This window comes from Harpia harpyja, chromosome W (genome assembly GCF_026419915.1).
Source record: "Harpia harpyja isolate bHarHar1 chromosome W, bHarHar1 primary haplotype, whole genome shotgun sequence".
NCBI classification, from domain to species: Eukaryota; Metazoa; Chordata; class Aves; order Accipitriformes; family Accipitridae; genus Harpia; species Harpia harpyja.
The window spans coordinates 37,093,087-37,113,953 of NC_068968.1; the positions used below are offsets into that span (position 1 = coordinate 37,093,087).

At 44.0% G+C, this 20,867-nt stretch overlaps 1 protein-coding gene across 1 annotated transcript in view; it reads left to right on the forward strand.

Moving 5' to 3' along the window:
• The first annotated feature begins 295 nt into the window (after positions 1–295).
• Positions 296–20,867, forward strand: part of KIAA1328 (KIAA1328 ortholog) — a 167,681-nt gene continuing 147,109 nt past the window's right edge. Inside the window, 4 exon segments of the mRNA XM_052775337.1 lie at positions 296–325; positions 1,925–2,462; positions 2,465–2,603; positions 13,997–14,092. Coding sequence (XP_052631297.1) covers positions 296–325; positions 1,925–2,462; positions 2,465–2,603; positions 13,997–14,092 — 803 coding nt within the window.

A 20,867-nucleotide genomic window follows, 5' to 3' on the forward strand; every position in this document is an offset into this window, starting at 1 on the left:
TATGTGGAAAATACCTATCTTTTGTAAGCATTGCCAGAGTGCAAATAATACTTTTCTTTCCATCAGTGGATACCAAATTTCCCTGCTAAAGTACTTTAGCTGCAGTGGTTTTGTTATCTTTAAGAAACCTGGCTTCTGTAATTAAAAAAATTAGATCTTTGTGAAAGGTCACAAAGGCTGGAGGAGTTTATCAGTATGTTATTGAAATTAATGCACAGGTCTAGCCAAAGAAATGCAAGTGCCTGATTCACTGCTGTTCTGATGTGCATAAAAACTCAAATGCTTAACTGCCTAGATGAACCATAGTGCAAAGATACTCCAGGATGTAAGTAAGATTTTGTCGTCTGTTACATTATATCCATGAGTATAACAAAACCACTAGAATTTGCTTGCACTGGGTTGACAAATGAGAATTACAGTTGCTTTCTTTATTCGGAATTTTATCAGAGTATAATCACTTGCGCACTTAATTGAAAAATCACTTATGTTTATAGCTGAATTTAAATGTTTTGTATATAAATGACAGCTTTTGATGTACAACCATTTTTTTACAGGAAGTAGTTGGTTTTTATCTGTGTTTCTGTAAAGATATTTCAAAAACTCTCATCAAATTTCCAGCGGTAAGTAATATCCTATTCAGTGCAAGGTGAAATGTTTTACATCAAATCTCCTGCTGTGTAATGGTGTGTGGATTGTCCAGCTCATAGTTCACAAACGAGTTTCATCATGTCTAGTGCACACAGGCGACTCGGGGGGTTACAAAAGTGACCCAGCCTTGGGTTGCCTCCAGGCCCTGTCTCTCTGCAGAGATGACTCACGGGGAGCTGTGTAGACAGCTTAGCCCTGGGTTGTCTGATAAACCCTAAAATAAACAGGGCAGTGGCTGCACCATTCAAAGAACCAAAACCCGAACTGAGCCTTGAAATCCCTTAGCAAATAGTATGCCCTGAGTCTCAATCCAACCACTATTTGGTTGCTGAGGAAGCAAGGTAAAAAAACCCCAAAACCGGAGGGTTTCAGCTTCAGTTTCAAATGACAACCTTGTGTATTCAAACAATCACAGACCAATGAAGGAAAGATAAGGGGAAACTCCACTCAGATATACATAATCCATTTAGGCATATATCATAATCCACTCAGACATAGTCATACACACCATTCCACAAGTCAGGGGATAAAAACTCTAAGATTCAGGTTGGAAATGGGGGGAGTCACTTCTCCAACTATACAGTTGGCTTGCGAAGGAAACCCTTCCCCCCCTTGATCGGGACGCTGGTCAAGGTAACTTCCCTGGGATTGAGAGTCCTTACCTGGAGGGGTAAGTGAATATTGTTTATGCTTTAAGTTTGTAAACGCGTGTGTGCTTGTGGTTGTCTGTGAATCGCTTGTGGTTGTAATAATGTACTACTCTTGCCTTAAAAAATTGCAATAGTTCATTCCTCCATTGTATCTGTAAAACCTGCAGTAGTGGCGTGTTAAGTCTGTAAGTGAAGTTCAAATAAGTTGTTTGCTTGAACCTTGCAGTTAAGTCCTTTTCCGTCACAAATGGCCAATCAAAGAGTATTTATAGTGGCTGAATGGATTTTTTTGGCTTGGTATTCAAAATTAAACATTTTCAAACATTAACATTTAATGTTTTTTGCCACTCTTCAAGTTGATTTTATGTAACCCTAGATGCTCACAACTACTTGATACTCTGAAGCAATTCATTTTATGCTGAGGATCCTGCAGGCAGTAGTTTTACATTTATTACACTTGTGTAGATGGAATGAAATGTAGATTTGATAGCAGATTTGTGTCTGTCTTCTGATAAACATTTTCTCAGGTTTGGCTGTATGTCCATCAGCATGATACAGCAAGTCTATTTCTGAGTGAGCAAAGATAAATTTTGGTAATTCATAGGAAATTGTTTCTCTTATTGCAGGTATCCAGTAAGAAGAGCTCATGTCAACAACCATCTCTGGAGCTAGATGGTTCCTACTTGGGTATTGGAGGACCACAAACTTTTTATAAGAACAGTAGAGCATCAAAGACTGGAAGCCCAGCCCATGTTGCATTGTCTCAGCCGTGCAGGAATAATCACGATTATGGGACTGAAATACATTACAATCATCAGGAGTGTCTGAAGGAATATCTGGTGGAAAATGGCTTGCACAGAAAGTGTAACAATATGATTTCCCCAGCCAAGCAGAGGAGCCCTCACCATGTAAAACCAGCTCAGGAGATGGACCAGAAAGCAAATGAATTTCAGAGCACATGCCCCCAGCAAGAGAGTCATGGTTGTACCTGCAGGCATGTAGGGAGCTCAGGGAGCATGCAAGAGAGCCACCATGTCAGCCAGGTACTTAGAAGACACTCTGGGCCAGTTCACAAAACCTGTGATTATTCTAGGCGCTCTTGAGTTTCTGGGCTGAATGACAATGTGGACTCAGGGCCTAAAGAAACAGAGCAGGCTAAAAGGTTGTAAGAAGGCAGAAGCTGCCTCTGCAGAAAATGGAGCTGGAAATTGAAAAGGAATGACTCCAACATTTGTTGGCTAAGCAAGAAGCAAAACTGCTCCTAAAACAACAGCAACTACAGCAATCCCATGTGGATTATAACAGGTGATTTTGAGACTTAGAGTTTAAAAAAAATTTCTAAAATTTCTAATGAAGACATGAGCAATAGTTAAAGTGGGAGAATGGAACTGAGAAAATAAGATAGGCAATACCTGTGGCACAAATTCTCTCTAACAGTGATGTAGAGTAGAGGAGACTTTTTAGTATATTAGCATATACTGTTGGGAAACAGCATGACAGCTGTGGAAAGCAGCAGAGGAAAAGAGTATGTGGTAGAAAGAAAGGCACAAGAAAAGCAGTGCTAAAAGACTAGGTAGGAAAAGAGGACCAGTAGAAGAAAACGAGAGGCTGGTCTTAGTGCAGGCACTTCAAGAAATACAGACATTTGGCAAGTGAGCAGTGTGAGCGTGGATGACATAGATGTGGCATTCCCCCTTTGTTCCTTTGAGAGGTCAGTTTTGAAGTATTGCACCTTCCTAGGTAGGGACTGGAAGAAGTATGTTTTACAGAAAAGATGGAGATCATTTTATATATATATGTGGAATATATGGGGGGGGTGTCCATATATATATATATATATATATATGGAAAAGGAAGGGAGCCCTTTGTAGCAAGGTGTCCTGGTTTCAGCTGGGATAGAGTTAATTGTCTTTCCTGTAGCTGGTATAGTGCTATGTTTTCGTTTCAGTATGAGAAGAATGTTGATAACACACTGATGTTTTCAGTTGTTGCCAAGTAATGTTTATAAGTCAAGGATTTTTCAGCTTCTCATGCCCAGCCAGCAAGAAGGCTGGAGGGGCACAAGAAGTTGGCACAGGACACAGCCAGGGCAGCTGACCCAAAGTGGCCAACGGGGTATTCCATACCATGTGATGTCATCTCTAGTATATAAACTGGGGGGCATGGGGCTGGGGGGATCGTCACTCGGGGACTAACTGGGCGTCGGTCGGCAGGTGGTGAGCAATTGCATTGTGCATCACTTGTTTTGTATATTCCAATTCTTTTATTATTATTATTGTTGTCATTTTAGTATTGTTATAATTATCATTATTAGTTTCTTCCTTTCTGGTCTACTAAACTGTTCTTATCTCAACCCACGAGTTTTACTTTTTTTTTCCAATTCTCTCCCCCATCCCACTGGGTGGGGGGGAAGTGAATGAGCGGCTGCGTGGTGCTTAGTTGCTGGCTGGGGTTAAACCATGACAGTCCTTTTTGGCGCCCAACATGGGGAATGAAGGGTTGAGATAACGACAAACCTGACCAGAGCTTCTTAAAACAAATTTATTACAAGTATTCATTATATTAGTTTAATAGTTGATGGTCACAATGTCGATTTATGAGCTCTTAGAGTTGTGGCGTTTGTTTTTAGAGTTCTGTTATGTATCGCCTCGCTTGCTGTATGTAGTCCCTCTTCTGCTGCTTATCATCCGTGGGAGGTGGATTAAGGTTTTCGCTTTGATGTATTGTGTAATACTGGCTTATGGTATGATAAAGTTATCGGTTGTGGGACTAATCGGGTGTTTGCACTCAGCATTGCCATCACCTCTATACTTCGGGAGCCATCTGTGGGAAACTATTAATAATTACACCATTTACCTTTCCTCCTCAGAGAGTGAATCTATGGGCGAGATACCTTTCTTCCCCTTCTCCTCCAGTCTAGTTACAACAGCGTTTGAGAATTCTGAAAAATTTGAATACCCTTGGGATGTTGAGACCAGTATGGTCCTACTGCTAGGAACTAACATGTTCCTGAATGTGGTTCAGGCCTTGTTTAAGGTTAAACTACTATTTAAGAAGTTCACCCAGAGATCTGCCCCGAGGCTGGATAATTATGAGTGGCAGGGTGTGTGGGGTAGTATGGGCAAGTACCTAGAACAGTGGGCACCTCCAGTGTTTTGGAAATTCACCCCTGAACAAGTGCAGAATCCAGAGGAACTAGTAAAATATTTGGAAAGCGTATGCTGTCGCCCTGGCAACTCCAGAGAGATACAAATCACTGTAACGTGCTGGGGCCTGGCCCACGCCTATCGAGCCCTGTGCAACACCACTCAGTACCCTCAAGGGGAAGAGAAGGTCTCTGGATCTAACAACATGATGACAGGCACTGCGGCTACCCAAACCTTTGCGACAGGCACTGCGGTCCCTCCAGCCCCAGCGACGGGCACTGCAGCTACCCAAACCTCGGCAACCGGTACTGCAACTGAACCAGTGGACCAACCTGCACCAGTATCAGTTGCCCCCATACAGAAGAAGTAATATACAAAAAAATCAGTTTGCTTAGCGAAGGATGAAGGCGAACCAGGGTCATCACGGGAACAGGAGGAAGAGGCAGAACCAGAGGTAATCACCCAATCCCTATCCTTGAGTGAGCTGCGGGATATGCAAAAAGATTTCGGCCGCCGTATAGGTGAGCATATTATCACCTGGCTGTTCTGATGCTGGGACAATGGGGCTAATAGCCTGGAATCAGAAGGTAGGGAAGCCAAGCAGCTGGGATCGCTTGCCAGGGAAGGTGGCATTGACAAGGCAATTGGAAAAGGGACACAAGCCCTCAGCCTCTGGAGGCGACTCCTGTCAAGTGTGAAGGAAAGGTACCCCTTTAAGGAAGATGTTATATGTCAATCAAGCAAGTGGACCACCATGGAGAGAGGTATCCAATATCTGAGGGAATTAGCCATGCTAGAGACGATTCATTATGACCCGGACAACCCACAATTACCCAAAGATCCAGACGAAGTCGAATGCACACGACCCATGTGGCGGAAGTTTGTACGGAGTGCACCATTGTCCTATGCCAACTCACTGGCAATAATGACCTGGAAAGACGAAGAGGCACCGACAGTGGATGAAGTGGTTTGCCAACTCTGGCAATAAAAAGAAAATCTTTCCTCCTCCCTACAAGCCTGCATTTCAGCTGTGGAGAAGCTGTCCGAGAATTTCCAGCAATTCAAAGAGGAGATGTCCTATTCCCCACCTGTAGGGACCAATGTCTCAGCTATTAGGAGTGAGCGCTCCTCTGCCCAAGAGAGAGAATATAGAAGGTACACACCACGAGGTGCCCTGTGGTTTTACCTATGTGATCATGGAGAGGACATGAGGAAATGGGATGGAAAACCTACCTCGGTCCTAAATGCACGGGTACGTGAGCTGCGAGGAAAAACCACCACAAAAGGGGATTCTACCAGGAAAAATGCCGCTCCAGTTTCCAAAGAGAATAGAAGGCCTGATCTTATTTCTGATCCTCTTGAAGTGACTCCTGAGCCAATTTTACGAGAAGTGAATACTGGATAGTCTGGCCAGAATGAGAGGGGCCCTGCCTCCAGCCAGGTGGAGGAAAGGGATAACCGGGTCTACTGGACTGTGTGGATTTGATGGCCTGGCACGTTAGACCCACAGGAATATAAGGCTCTAGTGGACACTGGTGCACAATGTACCCTAATGCCATCAAGGTATAAAGGGGCAGAACCCATCTGTATCTCTGGTGTGACAGGGGGATCTCAAGAGTTAACTGTATTGGAAGCTGAAATGAGTCTAACCAGGAATGAGTGGCAGAAACACCCCATTGTGACTGGCCCAGAGGCCCCATGCATCGTTGGCATAGACTACCTCAGGAGAGGGTATTTTAAGGACCCAAAGGGGTATTGATGGGCTTTTGGTATAGCTGCCTTGGAGACGGAGGGCACGGAACAGCTGTCTACCCTGCCTGGTCTCTCTCAAGACCCTTCGATTGTGGGGTTGCTGAGGGTTGAAGAACAACAGGTGCCAATTGCTACCATGACGGTGCACCGGCGCCAATATCGCACCAACCGAGACTCCCTGATTCCCATCCACATGTTGATTCGTCAAGTTGAGAGCCAAGAAGTGATCAGCAAACCTCACTGTATTGGCTTTGTGTGGCAAGGTTTTGGTAGCAGGGGGGGTTACAGGGGTGGCTTCTGTGAGAAGCTGCTGGAAGCTTCCCCTTTGTCCGACAGAGCCAATACCAGCTGGCTCTAAGGCAGACCCACCGCCGGCCAAGGCCGAGCCAATCAGCGATAGTGGTAGCGCCTCTGTGATAATATATTGAAGAAGGAAAAAAGTTGCGGGGCACACAGAAATGGCAGCCAGAGAAAGAGTGAGAATATGTAAGAGAAACAACTCTGCAGACACCAAGGTCAGTGAAGAAGGAGGGGCAGGAGGTGCTCCAGGCGCCGGAGCAGAGATTCCCCTGCAGCCCGTGGGGAAGACCATGGTGAGGCAGGCTGTCCCCCTGCAGCCCATGGAGGTCCACGGTGGAGCAGATATCCACCTGCAGCCCGTGGAGGACCTCACGCCAGAGCAGGTGGGTGCCCAAAGGAGGCTGTGATCCTGTGGGAAGCCCGTGCTGGAGCAGGCTCCTGGCAGGACCTGCGGCTCTGTGGAGAAAGGAGCCCACGTAGGAGCAGGTTTTCTGGCAGGACTTGTGACCCCGTGGGACACCCATGCTGGAGCAGTGTGCTCCTGAAGGACTGCATGCCATGGAAGGGACCCATGCTGGAGCAGGGGAAGAGTGTGATGAGTCTTGCCCCTGAAAAGGATGAAGTGGCAGAAATAACAATGTGTGATGAACTGACCGTAAACCCAATTCCCCGTCCCCCTGCGCCTCTGTGGGGGGTAGGTAGAGAATCCAGGAGTGAAGTTGTGCCCAGGAAGAAGGGAGGGGTGGAGGGAAGGTGTTCTGAGATTTTGGTTTAATTTCTCATTACCCTACTCTGGTTGATTTGTAATACATTGAGTTAATTTTCCCCAAGCTGAGTCTGTTTTGCCTGTGATGGTAATTGGTGAGTGATCTCTCCTGTCCTTATCTCCACCCACAAGCCCTTTGTTATATTTTCTCTCCCCTGTCCAGCTGAGGAGGGGGTAGTGATAAAATGGCTTTGGTGGGCACCTGGCGTCTTGCCAGGGTCAACCCACCATACTCGCTCACCCTTTAATAGTCCCAGTGCAAAAGTCTAATGGGGAGTGGAGACTAACAGTAGACTATTGTGGCCTGAATGAAGTCACGCCGCCGAGTGCTGCCATTCTGGACATGCTAGAACTTCAATACGAACTAGAGTCAAAGGCAGCCAAGTGGTACGCCACAATTGACATTGCTAATGCGTTTTTCTCAATCCCTCTGGCAGCACAGTGACATCCACAATTTGCTTTTACTTGGAGGGGTGTCCAGTACACTTGGAATCGACTGCCCCAAGGGTGGAAACACAGCCCCACCATTTGCCATGGACTAATCCAGACTGCACTGGAAAAAGGTGAAGCTCCGGAACACCCACAATACATTGATGAAATCATCATATGGGGCAACACAGCAGAAGAAGTGTTCGAGAAAGGGAAGAAAATAATCCAAATCCTTCTGAAAGCCAGTTTTGCCATAAAAGAAAGTAAGGTCAAGGAACCTGCACAGGAGATCCAGTTTTTAGGAATAAAATGGCAAGATGGACGTCATCAGATCCCAATGGATGTGATCCACAAAATAGCAGCTATGTCCCCACCGACTAATAAAAAGGAAACACAGGTTTCCTTAGGTGTTGTGGGTTTTTGGAGAATGCATATTCCAAATTACAGTCTGATTGTAAGCCCTCTCTGTCAAGTGACCCGGAAGAAGAACGATTTTAAATGGGGCCCTGAGCAACAACAAGCCTTTGAACAAATTAAACAGGAGATTGTTCATGCAGTAGCCTTGGGACTAGTCTGGGCAGTACAAGATTTTAAAAATGTTCTCTGTACTGCAGGTGGGGAGAATGGTCCTAGTGGAGCCTCTGGCAGAAAGCACCGGGGGAGACCTGAGGCCGAGGAGTTCGAGCTGCCTCAGAAGTGGTTGGTACTGAAACACAGCTCCTCTTAGCACCCCTACTGCCAGTGCTGGGCTGGATGTTAAAAGGGAGGGTCTCCCCTACACATCATGCAACTGATGCCACATGGAGTAAGTGGGTCGCACTGAATCACACAAGGGGATCACACAGGAAACCCCAGTCGCCCAGGAATTTTGGAAGTGATCACGTACTGGCCAGAAGGCAAAGATTTCGGAATGTCGCCAGAGGAGGAGGTGACATGTGCTGAAGAGGCCCCACTGTATAATAAACTGCCAGAAAATGAGAGGCAATATGCCCTGTTCACTGATGGGTCCTGTCGCATTGTGGGAAAGCATCGGAGGTGGAAGGCTGCTGTATGGAGTCCTATAGGACAAGTTGCAGAAACTGCTGAAGGAGAAGGTGAATCTGTTGCAGACACATATTTAGCTAACGCTCGCAAGAGCATTCCAGACGCCTTTAGAAGGCCTTGAACAGAATAAACAAGAAGACAAAAAAAGAAAGATGCCAATTAGAAGAACACAGGTGCGCATTCCACGATAAAGGGAACTTGGCACGAAGAACCTCAATTCGGCAGTTTATCTTGACCAATTAGACTGAGACAAGTTTCGCATGTTTTAGTTAGTATAACCAATTGTGTCCATGTTTATGCGCGTGTACAGAGTTAGTATAACCAATTATATTTTAGCTTATGGCATGTGGACAGCTGATGTTTAGCTTGACAAGGTATATAAGCACGCTATTTGGGCAATAAAGGGAGAACAACTTTAACCGTATCGGTGTCCGGTTGTTACTCGGCTCACGTCTCCAGATGGTTCTGTGCAACATGAATCGAGTCAGTCTGCAGAAGTGAAAGCCATCCATCTGGCTTTAGACATTGCTGAAAGAGAAAAGTGGCCAGTGCTCTATCTCTATCCTGACTCATGGATGGTGGCAAATGCCCTGTGGGGGTGGTTACAGCAATGGAAGCAGAGCAACTGGCGGCGCAGAGGCAAACCCATGAGGGCTGCTGCACTGTGACAAGATATTGTGTCCCAGCTAGAGAATCTGGTTGTAAAAGTACGTCACGTATATGCTCATGTACCCAAGAGTTGGGCCACTGAAGAACATCAAAACAACCAACAGGTGGATCAGGCTGCCAAGATCGAAGTGGCCCAGGTGGACCTGGACTGGCAACATAAGGGTGAGCTATTTATGGCTCTGTGGGCCCATGACACCTCAGGCCATCAGGGAAGAGATGCAATATATAGATGGGCTCGTGATCGAGGGGTGGACTTGACCATGGACATTGTCGCACAGGTTATCCATGAATGTGGAATGTGTGCTGCAATTAAGCAAGCCAAGCGCTTAAAGCCCCTGTGGTATGGAGGGCGATGGCTGAAATATAAATGCGGCGAAGAAAGAGACTTGGGACGATAATAAGCTGGTTCGCAGAAGCAGCAATAAAGACCCCTTTATTGTCTCTTACAGCATATTTATATGTTACTAAAACAGGAGCGCATATCCAGCTCAGCAGGATGTTTGCCAGTCTTCAGAACAATTAAAGATAAACATACACTCCACACGCGTACTCGTGACTGTCTTCATTCATGTCTCCTCAGGCATAACTCCAGGCAGTTTTCCGACCTGACCTTGTAAAACTAGTTCTTGAAAGGCTTGGCAAACATGCAGCACAGCAAGATCTAATATTCAGTCTTGATTCAAGTGCCAGATATTTGGAGCTGCTCCCACATATAAATATGGGGAAGCCTGGCAGATTGACTATATCACACTCCCACAAACTCTCCAAGGCAAGCGCCATGTGCTTACAATGGTGGAAGCAACCACCGGATGGCTGGAAACATATTCTGTGCCCCATGTCACCACCCAGAACACTATCCTGGGCCTTGAAAAGCAGGTCTTGTGGTGACACGGCACCCCAGAACGAATTGAGTCAGACAACGGGACTCATTTCCGAAACAACCTCATAGACACCTGGGCCAAAGAGCATGGCATTGAGTGGGTGTATCATATCTCCTATCATGCACCAGCCTCTGGGAAAATTGAGTGATACAGTGGACTGTTAAAGACTACATTGAGAGCAATGGGGGGTGGAACCTTCAAACACTGGGATACATGTTTAGCAAAAACCACCTGGTTAGTCAACACCAGAGGATCTGCCAATCGGGGTGGCCCTGCCCAGTCAGAACTTTTACGTACTGTAGAAGGGGATAAAGTCCCTGTAGTGCACATCAAAAATATGTTAGGGAAGACAGTCTGGGTTACTCCTGCCTCCGGCAAAGGCAAACCCATTCGTGGGATTGCTTTTGCTCAAGGGCCTGGGTGCACTTGGTGGGTGATGCAAAAAGATGGGGAAGTCCGATGTGTGCCTCAAGGGGATTTGATTTTAGGTGAGAATAGCCAGAATTAAACTGTATGGTATTAGTTGCTATATAACCCTGCTACCGTATGTTATCCTTACTATAACTGTTATATGCTATATCCATAGTACTACAGTAAGAATCAGATTAAGCAAGAATGAACTGTGATAAAATTGAGCGAAGCGCAGTAGTGATGGAACCAGAACTGACTCCAGCATGCAACAGTCCAACAGTGCACACCATCCTCCTGCTGCGTCCAATGTCACCTGCTCTTCACACCACACTGAAGCCCAGTCCTGCTCCGCCGACTGAGAGGACTTTGCACCATCCCTCCTGTCCAGAAAGACTGGTATGACAGATGGAGCCCAGAGTCGGGAACTAAATGAACTCAATGAACATTTTATGAACACGACCCATAAACTAAAGGAATGATATCTCTGTTCATGTATACATATATATATATATATATATCTCAAAGGGACGGAAAAGGTGGTGATGATTGACCGGGATGTAACTGAAGGTATGGGAACTGAGCATGACGTCAATGGTATAGAATAAGGGGTGGATACTGTCCTGGTTTCAGCTGGGATAGAGTTAATTGTCATCCTAGTAGCTGGTACAGTGCTATGTTTTTGAGTTCAGCATGAGAAGAATGTTGATAACACTGATATGCATTGCATATCAATGTTGTTGATATTGCAGCAGTTGTTGCTAAATAATGTTTAGTCTCAAGTCAAGGATTTTTCAGCTTCCCCTGCCCAGCCAGCAAGAAGGCTGGAGGGACACAAGAAGTTGGGAGGGGACACAGCCAGGGCGGCTGACCCAAAGTGGCCAACGGGGTATTCCATACCATGTGATGTCATGTCTTGTATATAAACTGGGGGGAGTGTGGGTGGGGGGATTGCTGCTTGGGGACTAACTGGGTGTCGGTTGGCAGGTGGTGAGCAATTGCATTGTACATCATTTGTATATTCCAATCCTTTTCTTATTACTGTTGTCATTTTGTTAGTGTTATCATTATCATTATTAGTTTCTTCTTTTCTGTTCTACTAAACTGTTCTTGTCTGAACCCACGAGTTTTACTTCTTTTCCCAATTTTCTCCCCCATCCCACTGGGTGGGGGGGGAGTGAGTGAGCAGCTGCGTGGTGCTTAGTTGCTGGCTGGGGTTATGCCACGACACCAGTGTAATTCGGTTGAGTACTAGTATTTCAGCATTAGGAAGGGAAAGCAATGGGGAAAATCTAGTAGCCTTTTAGAGGAAGCAATAGGAGGGTTTCACAAGGATGCTTTTTTCAGTTCTGTTCTAATATGGCAACTGCTGACAGTATCCCCTGAGAGTCTCCATTACATGACCCACTTCCTACATTCACATATTATAACCGCCATGGAGGAATATATCACTTTCTCTTCTTAATCTCAGCTCCCTGGTTACTTTTCAAACTCTAAAAAAGAATACTGTAATTTAGGTGGTCTTTTGTTTGTCATTTTGGATTGCATTTTACATTGAATGTAATGTGTTTATATGGCTTTAAAAATGCTTTTTTTTATCAGAGGCAATCACGATTGTATGTTTTGAAAATGACTGAGGTCACAAACAAAGGATTATGACTTCAGGTGAGAATTAAGTAGGAACAGATGGATTCTTAATCATCAAATACCTTAATTCTATGTATGCATCCCTCTAATGAATAACAAGTAGAATATTAAGGACATAATGAGGTTTTTGGTGTTTTTGTTTCTAACGGATATTTTTCAGACTTCTTTGAGGCATCATAAGCCCAGAAATAAAGGGACCTTAAATATATCTATAATAATGTGCTTGTTAATGCCATTATGCCTATTTTAGCCATTTTTTTTCTGAAAAAAACCCTCAACTTTATGGTTTACAGAGCTCTAGTTACCTAAAAGTATTCTATGAAAGAAAATCATGTATGATCAATCTGAGGACTCAAAGTATTTTTGTGATTTCTTTTCAGAGGTGTAGGTGAAAGCAATTTGCCATATTCTCTCTAAGAAAAGCAACTAGAATATAACATGCTTGCTCTTAAAAAAATATTCAGTCATTTTAGAATTAAATGTTTGATATTTACAGGTAAATCTCTTTAAGCATCACAGTTCTGTTTCAGTTCCAGGTATATAATTCACTTTTGCACTTGATAACAGGTTAATTTTATATCCTACAAACAATAAAAATTTGTTTAGCTAAGCTCAAATACCCTTTGTTTGATTGTCAGGAGGCTCTAACCTAGTTCATCTCTTAACATCATGACATTATAAAAAAAACAATAGAACAAAAATCCATTTCCAGATAGTGTTTATTTTTGTCTGTCCCGCATGGGTGGAGTGCTGGTTAAGGTCCATTCTGAGCTGCTGAAGGTATTGTCATTGAATGACAAGTAAAAGGTCTGACCGTTTGTAATTATTGGCTATTAACTCTTCTGCTCTTTTAGTGAAAGTATGAATTGACTCTTTTTTTGGCCATGCTGCATCATAACTGCATTTTAATATCCCACATTTCCTTATTTAGCCTCAAGTGAGCATAGTACTTTCAGTTTGCAGTTTCTCTCTATGTGAAATAGTTGCTTGGCTATCAGAACTGGTGTGTGTGCAGGGAAAGGGGCAGTTCAGTGACTCCTCCTGATGCCAACCACACCAGAATAGAGAGTTCCAGAAATGGCAAAATATTTTTTCTCAGTAATGTAGACAAATATGGGTAAATCCTGAAAACAGGAATTTTAGACAAATAAAAAGGGAAAACTACCTCTATTGCTGATTTTTCTATCTTCATTGGAGAGAAAGAAAAAGGTGGGGTAATCTATTAAAAATGGAGCATCACTTGTGGGCCCATAGTTTCAGGAGACACAACCATCTCAAACAACTTCTACATTTTATGCAGTTTACATATGATGCCTTTGAGCTCTAGTGTTGCTGGAGCTGTAATCTGAGCCCAACAGGGATGTTTGTTATTGGATACTATGACCATTTTCTTAAGGGAGCAGGTCCTTGGAAGTCAGTAAATGAAATTTTTCTAATCTTTTTCCCCAGTGGAAACCCTCAGAAGCAAAGGCACCGAACATAAGTAAGCCTTCCAATACAAAAGTATATTTGAAAGTGTGAAAACAGTTGTGAAAGCTTCTGCATTAAGTGTGATTAAAAGTGCCCTGTTTGTAGACGCACAACTCACCTTTTTGTGGTGAGTTCCTGGTGTGATGATTTGACCAGCTGCAAAACCAGCTAACTCTGCTTTTTCAGGTTTAGAGGCCACGTACCTGGTTCAGAAGATGTGTCCATTGATGAAGCACCTAGAGAACTTGCTCTGATGATGAACAGCAACAGCATGGGGCTAAGGTAATTTCTCTCTTCACTTCTAAGTACTTCACAATGTCAGTATATCTTCTTGACAGTGTGCTGTCAGCTGCCAAGTGTATTTCTTCATGTGTTTGTTTCAGATTAAGAGCTTTTTTCCACAGGAAAGGTAAAATTTATTGGCTGTTGTGTTTTATGAGTCAACTCAATAGTTATGCTGAACTGTTATTACTCAAGGTTTAGGGGTTGACTTCCTGTAGAGGTCTCCAGTTTTGTGTGTCATCTCTTAAGGGCACTAACCTAGCCCAGTGCAAAATGGAGTTTACACAAAATCTTAGCTTTTGTTCTCTGTTCTAGGTACTGCTTGCTATTTTTTCAACTAGGATCAGAACATCTCTTTAGTCTTGATTTGGACCTGATGTAAAAAATACTCTGGCCTTTCACTCCCAGACAGAAATGATATTTTACAATTAGTAATAGTTACTTGTTTTTTAAATAATGCTGCTGTTGTGGTTTAAGCCCAGCCAGAAACAAAGTACCACAAAGCTCCTTGCTCACTCCTCCCCCCTGGCCCTGGTGGGATGAGGAGAAAATATAAAAAAAAAGCTCGTGGGTCGAGACAAGGACAGGGAGGGATCACTCACCACTTAAGGTCACGGGCAAAAGACAGGCTCAACTTGGGGAAGAAACAAAATCAATTTAATTTACTACGAATCAAATCAAATCAAAACAAGGATAATGAGAAGTAAAACCAAACCTTAGAACACCTTCCCTCCACCCCTCCCTCCTTCCCGGCTCAACTCCACTCTCAGTTTTCTCTACCTCCTCCCCCCTCGGCGGCGCAGGGGAACAGGGGATGGGGGTTGGGGTCAGCTCGCCACATGTTGTCTCTGCTGCTCCTTCCTCCTCAGGGGAGGACTCCTCACTCGTCCCCTGCTCCACCGTGGGGTCCCTCCCACGGGAGACAGTTCTCCATTAACTTCTCTGGCATGGGTCCTTCCCACTGGCTGCAGTCCTTCATGAACTGCTTGTTATGGGTTTGTGTGGCGCGGGGTTTTTTTTTGGTAGCGGGGGAGGGGCTGCAGGGGTGGCTCCTGTGAGAAGCTGCTAGAAGCTCCCCCGGCTCCAAGTCGGACCCGCCTCTGGCCCAGGCCGACCCAATCAGTGACAGTGGTAGTGCCTCTGGGAGAACAGATTTAAGAAGGGGAACCTGCATTGAGTAGGGGGATTGGAATGAGAGGAATGTCTCTGCAGATACTGAGGTTAGTGAGGAAGGAGGGGCACCCGAAGAGATTGATGCCCCTGCAGCTCATGGAGGTGAGCAGTGGAGCAGAGGCCCCTGAAGATAGCCATGACTCCATGGGAAAGCCCGTGCTGGAGCAGTTTGTGACTGAAGATCAGCCTGCGGAAAGGACCCACGCCAGGGAAGTTTGGGAAGAACTGAAGCCCCCGAAAGGACTCACGTTGGAGAAGTTCTTGAAGGACTGCCTCCTGTGGGAGGGCCCCCACGAGCGGCAGAGACAAGGTGTGGCGAGCTGACCCCAACCCCCATCCCCTGTTCCCCTGCGCTGCTGGGGGAAGGAGGTAGAGAGAACCAGGAGTGGAGTTAAGCCAGGAAGGAAGGAGGGGTGGGGAGAAGGTGTTCTAAGGTTTGGTTTTACTTCTCATTATCCTTGTTTTCATTTGATTCGTAGTAAATTAAATTGATTTTGTTTCTTCCCCAAGTTGAGCCTGTCTTTTGCCCATGACCTTAAGTGGTGAGTGATCTCTCCCAGTCCTTATCTCGACCCATGAGCCTGCCTTTATATTTTCTCCTCATCCCACTGTGGCTGGGGTGGGGGAGGAGTGAGCAAGCGGTTTTGTGGTGCTTTGTTTCTGGCTGGGCTTAAACCATGACACTGCTCCAGCATGGGTCCTTTCCACAGGCTGCAGGCCTTCAGGCACAGGCTGCTCCAGTGTGGGATTCCCACAGGGTCACAACCTCCTTTGGGCATCCACCTGCTCTGGTGTGGGGTCCTCCATGGGCTGCAGGTGGGCATCTGCTCCACCATTCACTTCCATGGGCTGCAGGGGGACAGCCTGCCCTCTCACCACAGGCTGCAGGGGCATCACCTCCTCCAGCGCACCCCCCCCCCCCCCCCCCCCCCCTTCTTCACTGACCTTGGTATCTGCATAGGTGTTTCTCTCACATTCCTCTCCCCTTCCCACTGCAGGTTTCCTTTCTTAAATATGTTCAGAGGTGCTACCACTGTCACTGATTGGGTTGGCCTTGGCCAGAGCCAGGGAAGCTTCTAGCAGCTTCTCACAGGAGCCACCCCTACAGCCCCTCCCCCGCTACCAAAAACCCTGCCACACAAACCCAAAACACTGATTTTTTTTTTTTTTTTAGATCCACCTTAACTGAAAAGGAATAAGTCTTCTTTCTCCAGAACAGCAAGACTTTTTAGTTTCCTTGGAATACTTCACTGCTTAACCAGGTGTTTGGATGCTGTGAGTTAGTGGCATATCATCATTGTATTCTGGTGCTTTTTTGTTTTGTTTTCACACAGACTGACGTGATCAAAATGTGATCACTGTAACAAAAGACATAGAGAGTCATGATATGTTTAAGATGCTGTAGCATTAAGCCCCTTGGTGGAAAAATGTAACCAAGAACATCTGTAGGTCTTCTTGGCAACAGTTTACTAAAAACTTGCAAAAATCTACATAGCCTAACAGGGAAAATGAGGAAAACCTGTGCCATTAACAAATGAGAGTTCCAGATTTCAAAAGGTTCCCCACCCTCTCTTAATTCCCCTGGTTTAATTTACTGTAATTTTTCAAAGTTAATATGTGTTCGTGAAGTCTCAAGTTGCCATGCCAGCTGGTTCCAATGTTTGGCAGCAAAACACTTGGAAGTTTTTCTTCCTATATGCCATCTTCAGTTTTGTAAAGGTTACCAGATGAATGCTCCCTAAATAATTTACTCTAATGTAAGGCTGAAAGAGGCTAGTATCGAGAGAGAGCGTGCAAGTGTGTGGCTAGAGCTTAGAAAGGATGAAGAGCTGGTAGGAATACATCCTTTTTTTAAACAGTCTCTTTTTTGGTTTTTTTTTGGGGGGTGGCATTGTTTTGATTTTTTGTTTGTGGGGTTGTTTTGTTTTTATTTGTTTTTAATTGACCTGCCAAATGGTTCTTGTTACAGCAAATGCTATCAGAACCTTAATGGAAAACCAGCCCTGTCTTACTTCCAGTTCATACATGAAATCTCCTCTAGCAAACTTCACAGCATTAAACTTGATTTCAGTCTTCAAATAAGCAAAACTTAGCTTAAAAATATCCTGGTATTTTAAAGGAAATGGTGCAAGTCCTTTAAAATACTAAACTTGCTGAAGTGAGATAGTTAAGTTTAGAAGTAAAATAAATAATATAATAAAGAACTGAAAAACATAGGGTTTTTTATAATTAACAGCTCATTTTGAGTTAATTACCTACAATTATGAAAATCTAATTGCAATTTATTCTCTACTGTCTGTGGGAAGAATTGTAGGCAAGGGAATGTGCATCACTGCCAGGCATAAATGCTATAGGATGGGTACAAATAATAGAGGAACCCTTAGTGAAAAACAAAAAGCAAATAAGAGCGTACAGCTGTGCCAGGCTATTGAAAGGTAATTGTAGTCAGAAATGAGATATGTACTTTAAAAGGGATCTTGTCATCTCCTGTAGGGATTAATTTTTTCCCTCCTTGAAAAAGGAAAAAAAGATTCCATGAGCAAATACTGTACAGAGTTTCATTTCTGATACAGATTTTGGTCATAGTCTGTCTGCGAAAAGGAAAACTTTTATCTCGGGGACTACTACAAACTATAGCCAAATTTTCTAATGAATGCCTGTTTCATTTTCTCTTCTAAATGTGCCATTATGGTTTTTTCGTTATCAAAGTCAGCAAGCGTTGTCCATCTCAGCCTCTTTGGATGGTCCCGGTGTGAATTTGCAGTGTTGAATTTGTCACTTCCCTGCTGGGTATGTTGAGGAGCTGTTGGGAAGAAATGTGTCTGTCCCTTTGCCTGCTTGCAGCTGGGCCAGTGCGTGGGACCTGGAGTCTTCAGATGCGGGATCTCCAGTTCTCTAAGGTGCAGCAGTCAGAGCAGGTTTTATTGAAGATGGTTTTCCATAGCTTGGAGTGCTCCTAAGTGAGCCCACAGCTAATTTTCAGCTATGGATCTAGTAACTTGTACAATTAATGGCAAGTTGTCTGTATAATTTCTTTTAAAGTCTGCCCCGGTGTGCAAGATGCTTTAAAATATTCAAAATAAAACCATAACCTGATGCATTTGTTTAGCATAAAACAGCCTTTTACAAAGCGCTTTCCATCTCCCAGACACAGATGCTTGGTACATGCTCAAGTACCCACTCCATGCGTATTCAGTAGGATCAATACACTCCACACCTGCTTTTGTGTGTGCTCCTGATGTCTGCATCTGGGAGAGGAATTTTAAAACAATCCACTCTTCTCTCCTTTATTTAATCTTAACTTTGGATCTGAATGTCATGGAAATAAGACCTATTTAATAGCACCAACTAGAGAAGATACAGTTTGGTGCTTTGCAAGTACCCTTCCCCAGAGCTCTGCTGCGTGCCTAAATCTTAAAATACAAGGTTCCATGCTTTTCCAATTCTTAGGTTTCCTGTACAGCTCTGCTGGTACAGCTTTTTACTGCCTTCTCTCTAACGTGCATTTTTTCCTCAGCTTTCACACAATACTGTCACTGCACCTCTACACAGACCTGTGCAAAATGTTATAAATAGGAATTGTTAGATACGGCAGCTATCGGATGGGTTTACAGTTATCTGCAGGCACTCTTTCAATGTATGCTACCTGGTTAAAGGATTTCTTTCCTGGAGTATTAAAGATTTGCAGGTGGAATTTGCCACCTTTAATTTTGTTGAAGTTGTTTTATGTTTGTGTGCTTCATTCTATATCACCCATGTGTATTTTTTCCAGTTTGTATTTTTAGTTAGTTGAAAATATCAAACACAGAATTCAGCAGTACTTTCCCCCTATTTGAATGCTCATGGCTATGGTGGTAGTTCCAGGAGGGAATGCTGTCAGGGGTCTTTTAAAAGATTTTTATGTTTATGGTGTAACTATTTTTATTATCTTGTGAGAGAAGGTGACAATTATCTCTTGCTCCTTGTTTAATGCTTTGTTATGAACTCGATTTTTTTTGCGGCTTGTTAGACATGCAGGCATCTTTCTATGGTGATGTGCAAGCATACTTGTGTGTTTTTGTCCAAATATTCAACGCAATTAAATAGACGTGCAGAGGAACGCAGACTTGCAGCTCCCCCTGCTGTCCCAGGCGTATCCAGGTTTGTTCACACAATTCCCCCCTCCGACTAATTTAAAAATAAAATAAAAATCACTCGCAATCACACGGCTCTGCCACTTCTGACCTGAATTGTGCTGGCCCCGTTAATCCCGTTTTTGAAGGGAACCGATATTTAAAAATGGGTGGCAATGGCGGCACCCATTTTGTTTCCTATTTGGAGTTTTCTTGTCAGTTCTTCGTGCCAGTGTGCGTCACCTCCTGTTACTCTTGTCCCAAGTCTCTGGAGGAGAAACAGTCACCAGTGCCACAACTGGCTTGTTGTCCGAGACCTCCCAGGCTTCACTTCATCTGCGAGTTGTCCTTGGTCTCTTAAGGCGTGTCTATATAGTACTTGGCCAACTTTTATGAATGTATTGAATACAGTTTGTTGGGATTTTTTTTTTTTCATCTTTTGCTGTTTTGGCAGACTGGCACACTAAATCGGGCTGAAATCAACTGTTCTTGCAGAGGGCCCATAAAAATCTGTGTATCTAGAAGCCGCTTACCTACTTGTTAGTGCTCCTTTTAACACCCAAGTTACTTTCTTGTTCCAGATTATTTTACATTGAAGTTTGTATTGCTTTTAGATAGGATATTTGTGGAGTGAACACTTGTTTGGTGGGTAAAAAAAGTGCTTGCAGATCTGCCAGTAGTGCAAATGCTGAATTAGGTGCAGATATGAGTTTTCCTTTCTCTCATGGTGTTGTCTGGCTATATATAGGCACAGCATCCCTTCAACAGATGGCTACTGGAGTCTGTTGTGATGTAATGGGAGATTATAGTTGGAGTTAGATATACATTTTTGCTTCATTAGTGCCATGTGCAGACTCTGAAGGTAGTAGGTTTTCTTGTGCAGGGTGAATGCTTTTGTTCTGATGTGGTTACTAAAAGCTTATTCTGAATGGGAGGTGTGTGGCAATTTTTTACATATATGTAATATTATGCATGCATATGTAATCTATGCATGTTTATTTTTTTAAGGTAGGCAGTGATCCTTATTGGACTGGGAGTGAGGAGTTCATTTCCACTGATCTAGTTGCTTCACTAATCTCATTTTCAGGTTTACTTTCAACTGCAACAGGGTTTTGGAACTGCCTGTCTAACATTTACCTGAATTATGCTGATCCTGTTCTCATGATCACATATGCTGCACACGGCAGTATTACATCATTTCCATTACAGTCCAAAGTAACCTTGAGCAGGAAGCCTACTGATAGATTTGAGGTATAAGATGTAAGTGGGAGATACCATAAGCAGATGGAGCTAACCTGTAGGTGAGGTCTTCAAAAAGAACAGGAACTCTGGTGTTAGAAACACTGCTAAGCGTAGGACGGCCATCAGTGAAAATAGGCTTGCTAAAACTTGAGTACTTCGATATTTTCACAAAACTTACATTTCCTGCCAGTCTTCTGCATGGGTATGGTTCTGTGATATCATGTATCAGAACTGAAAATGCTCGGAGA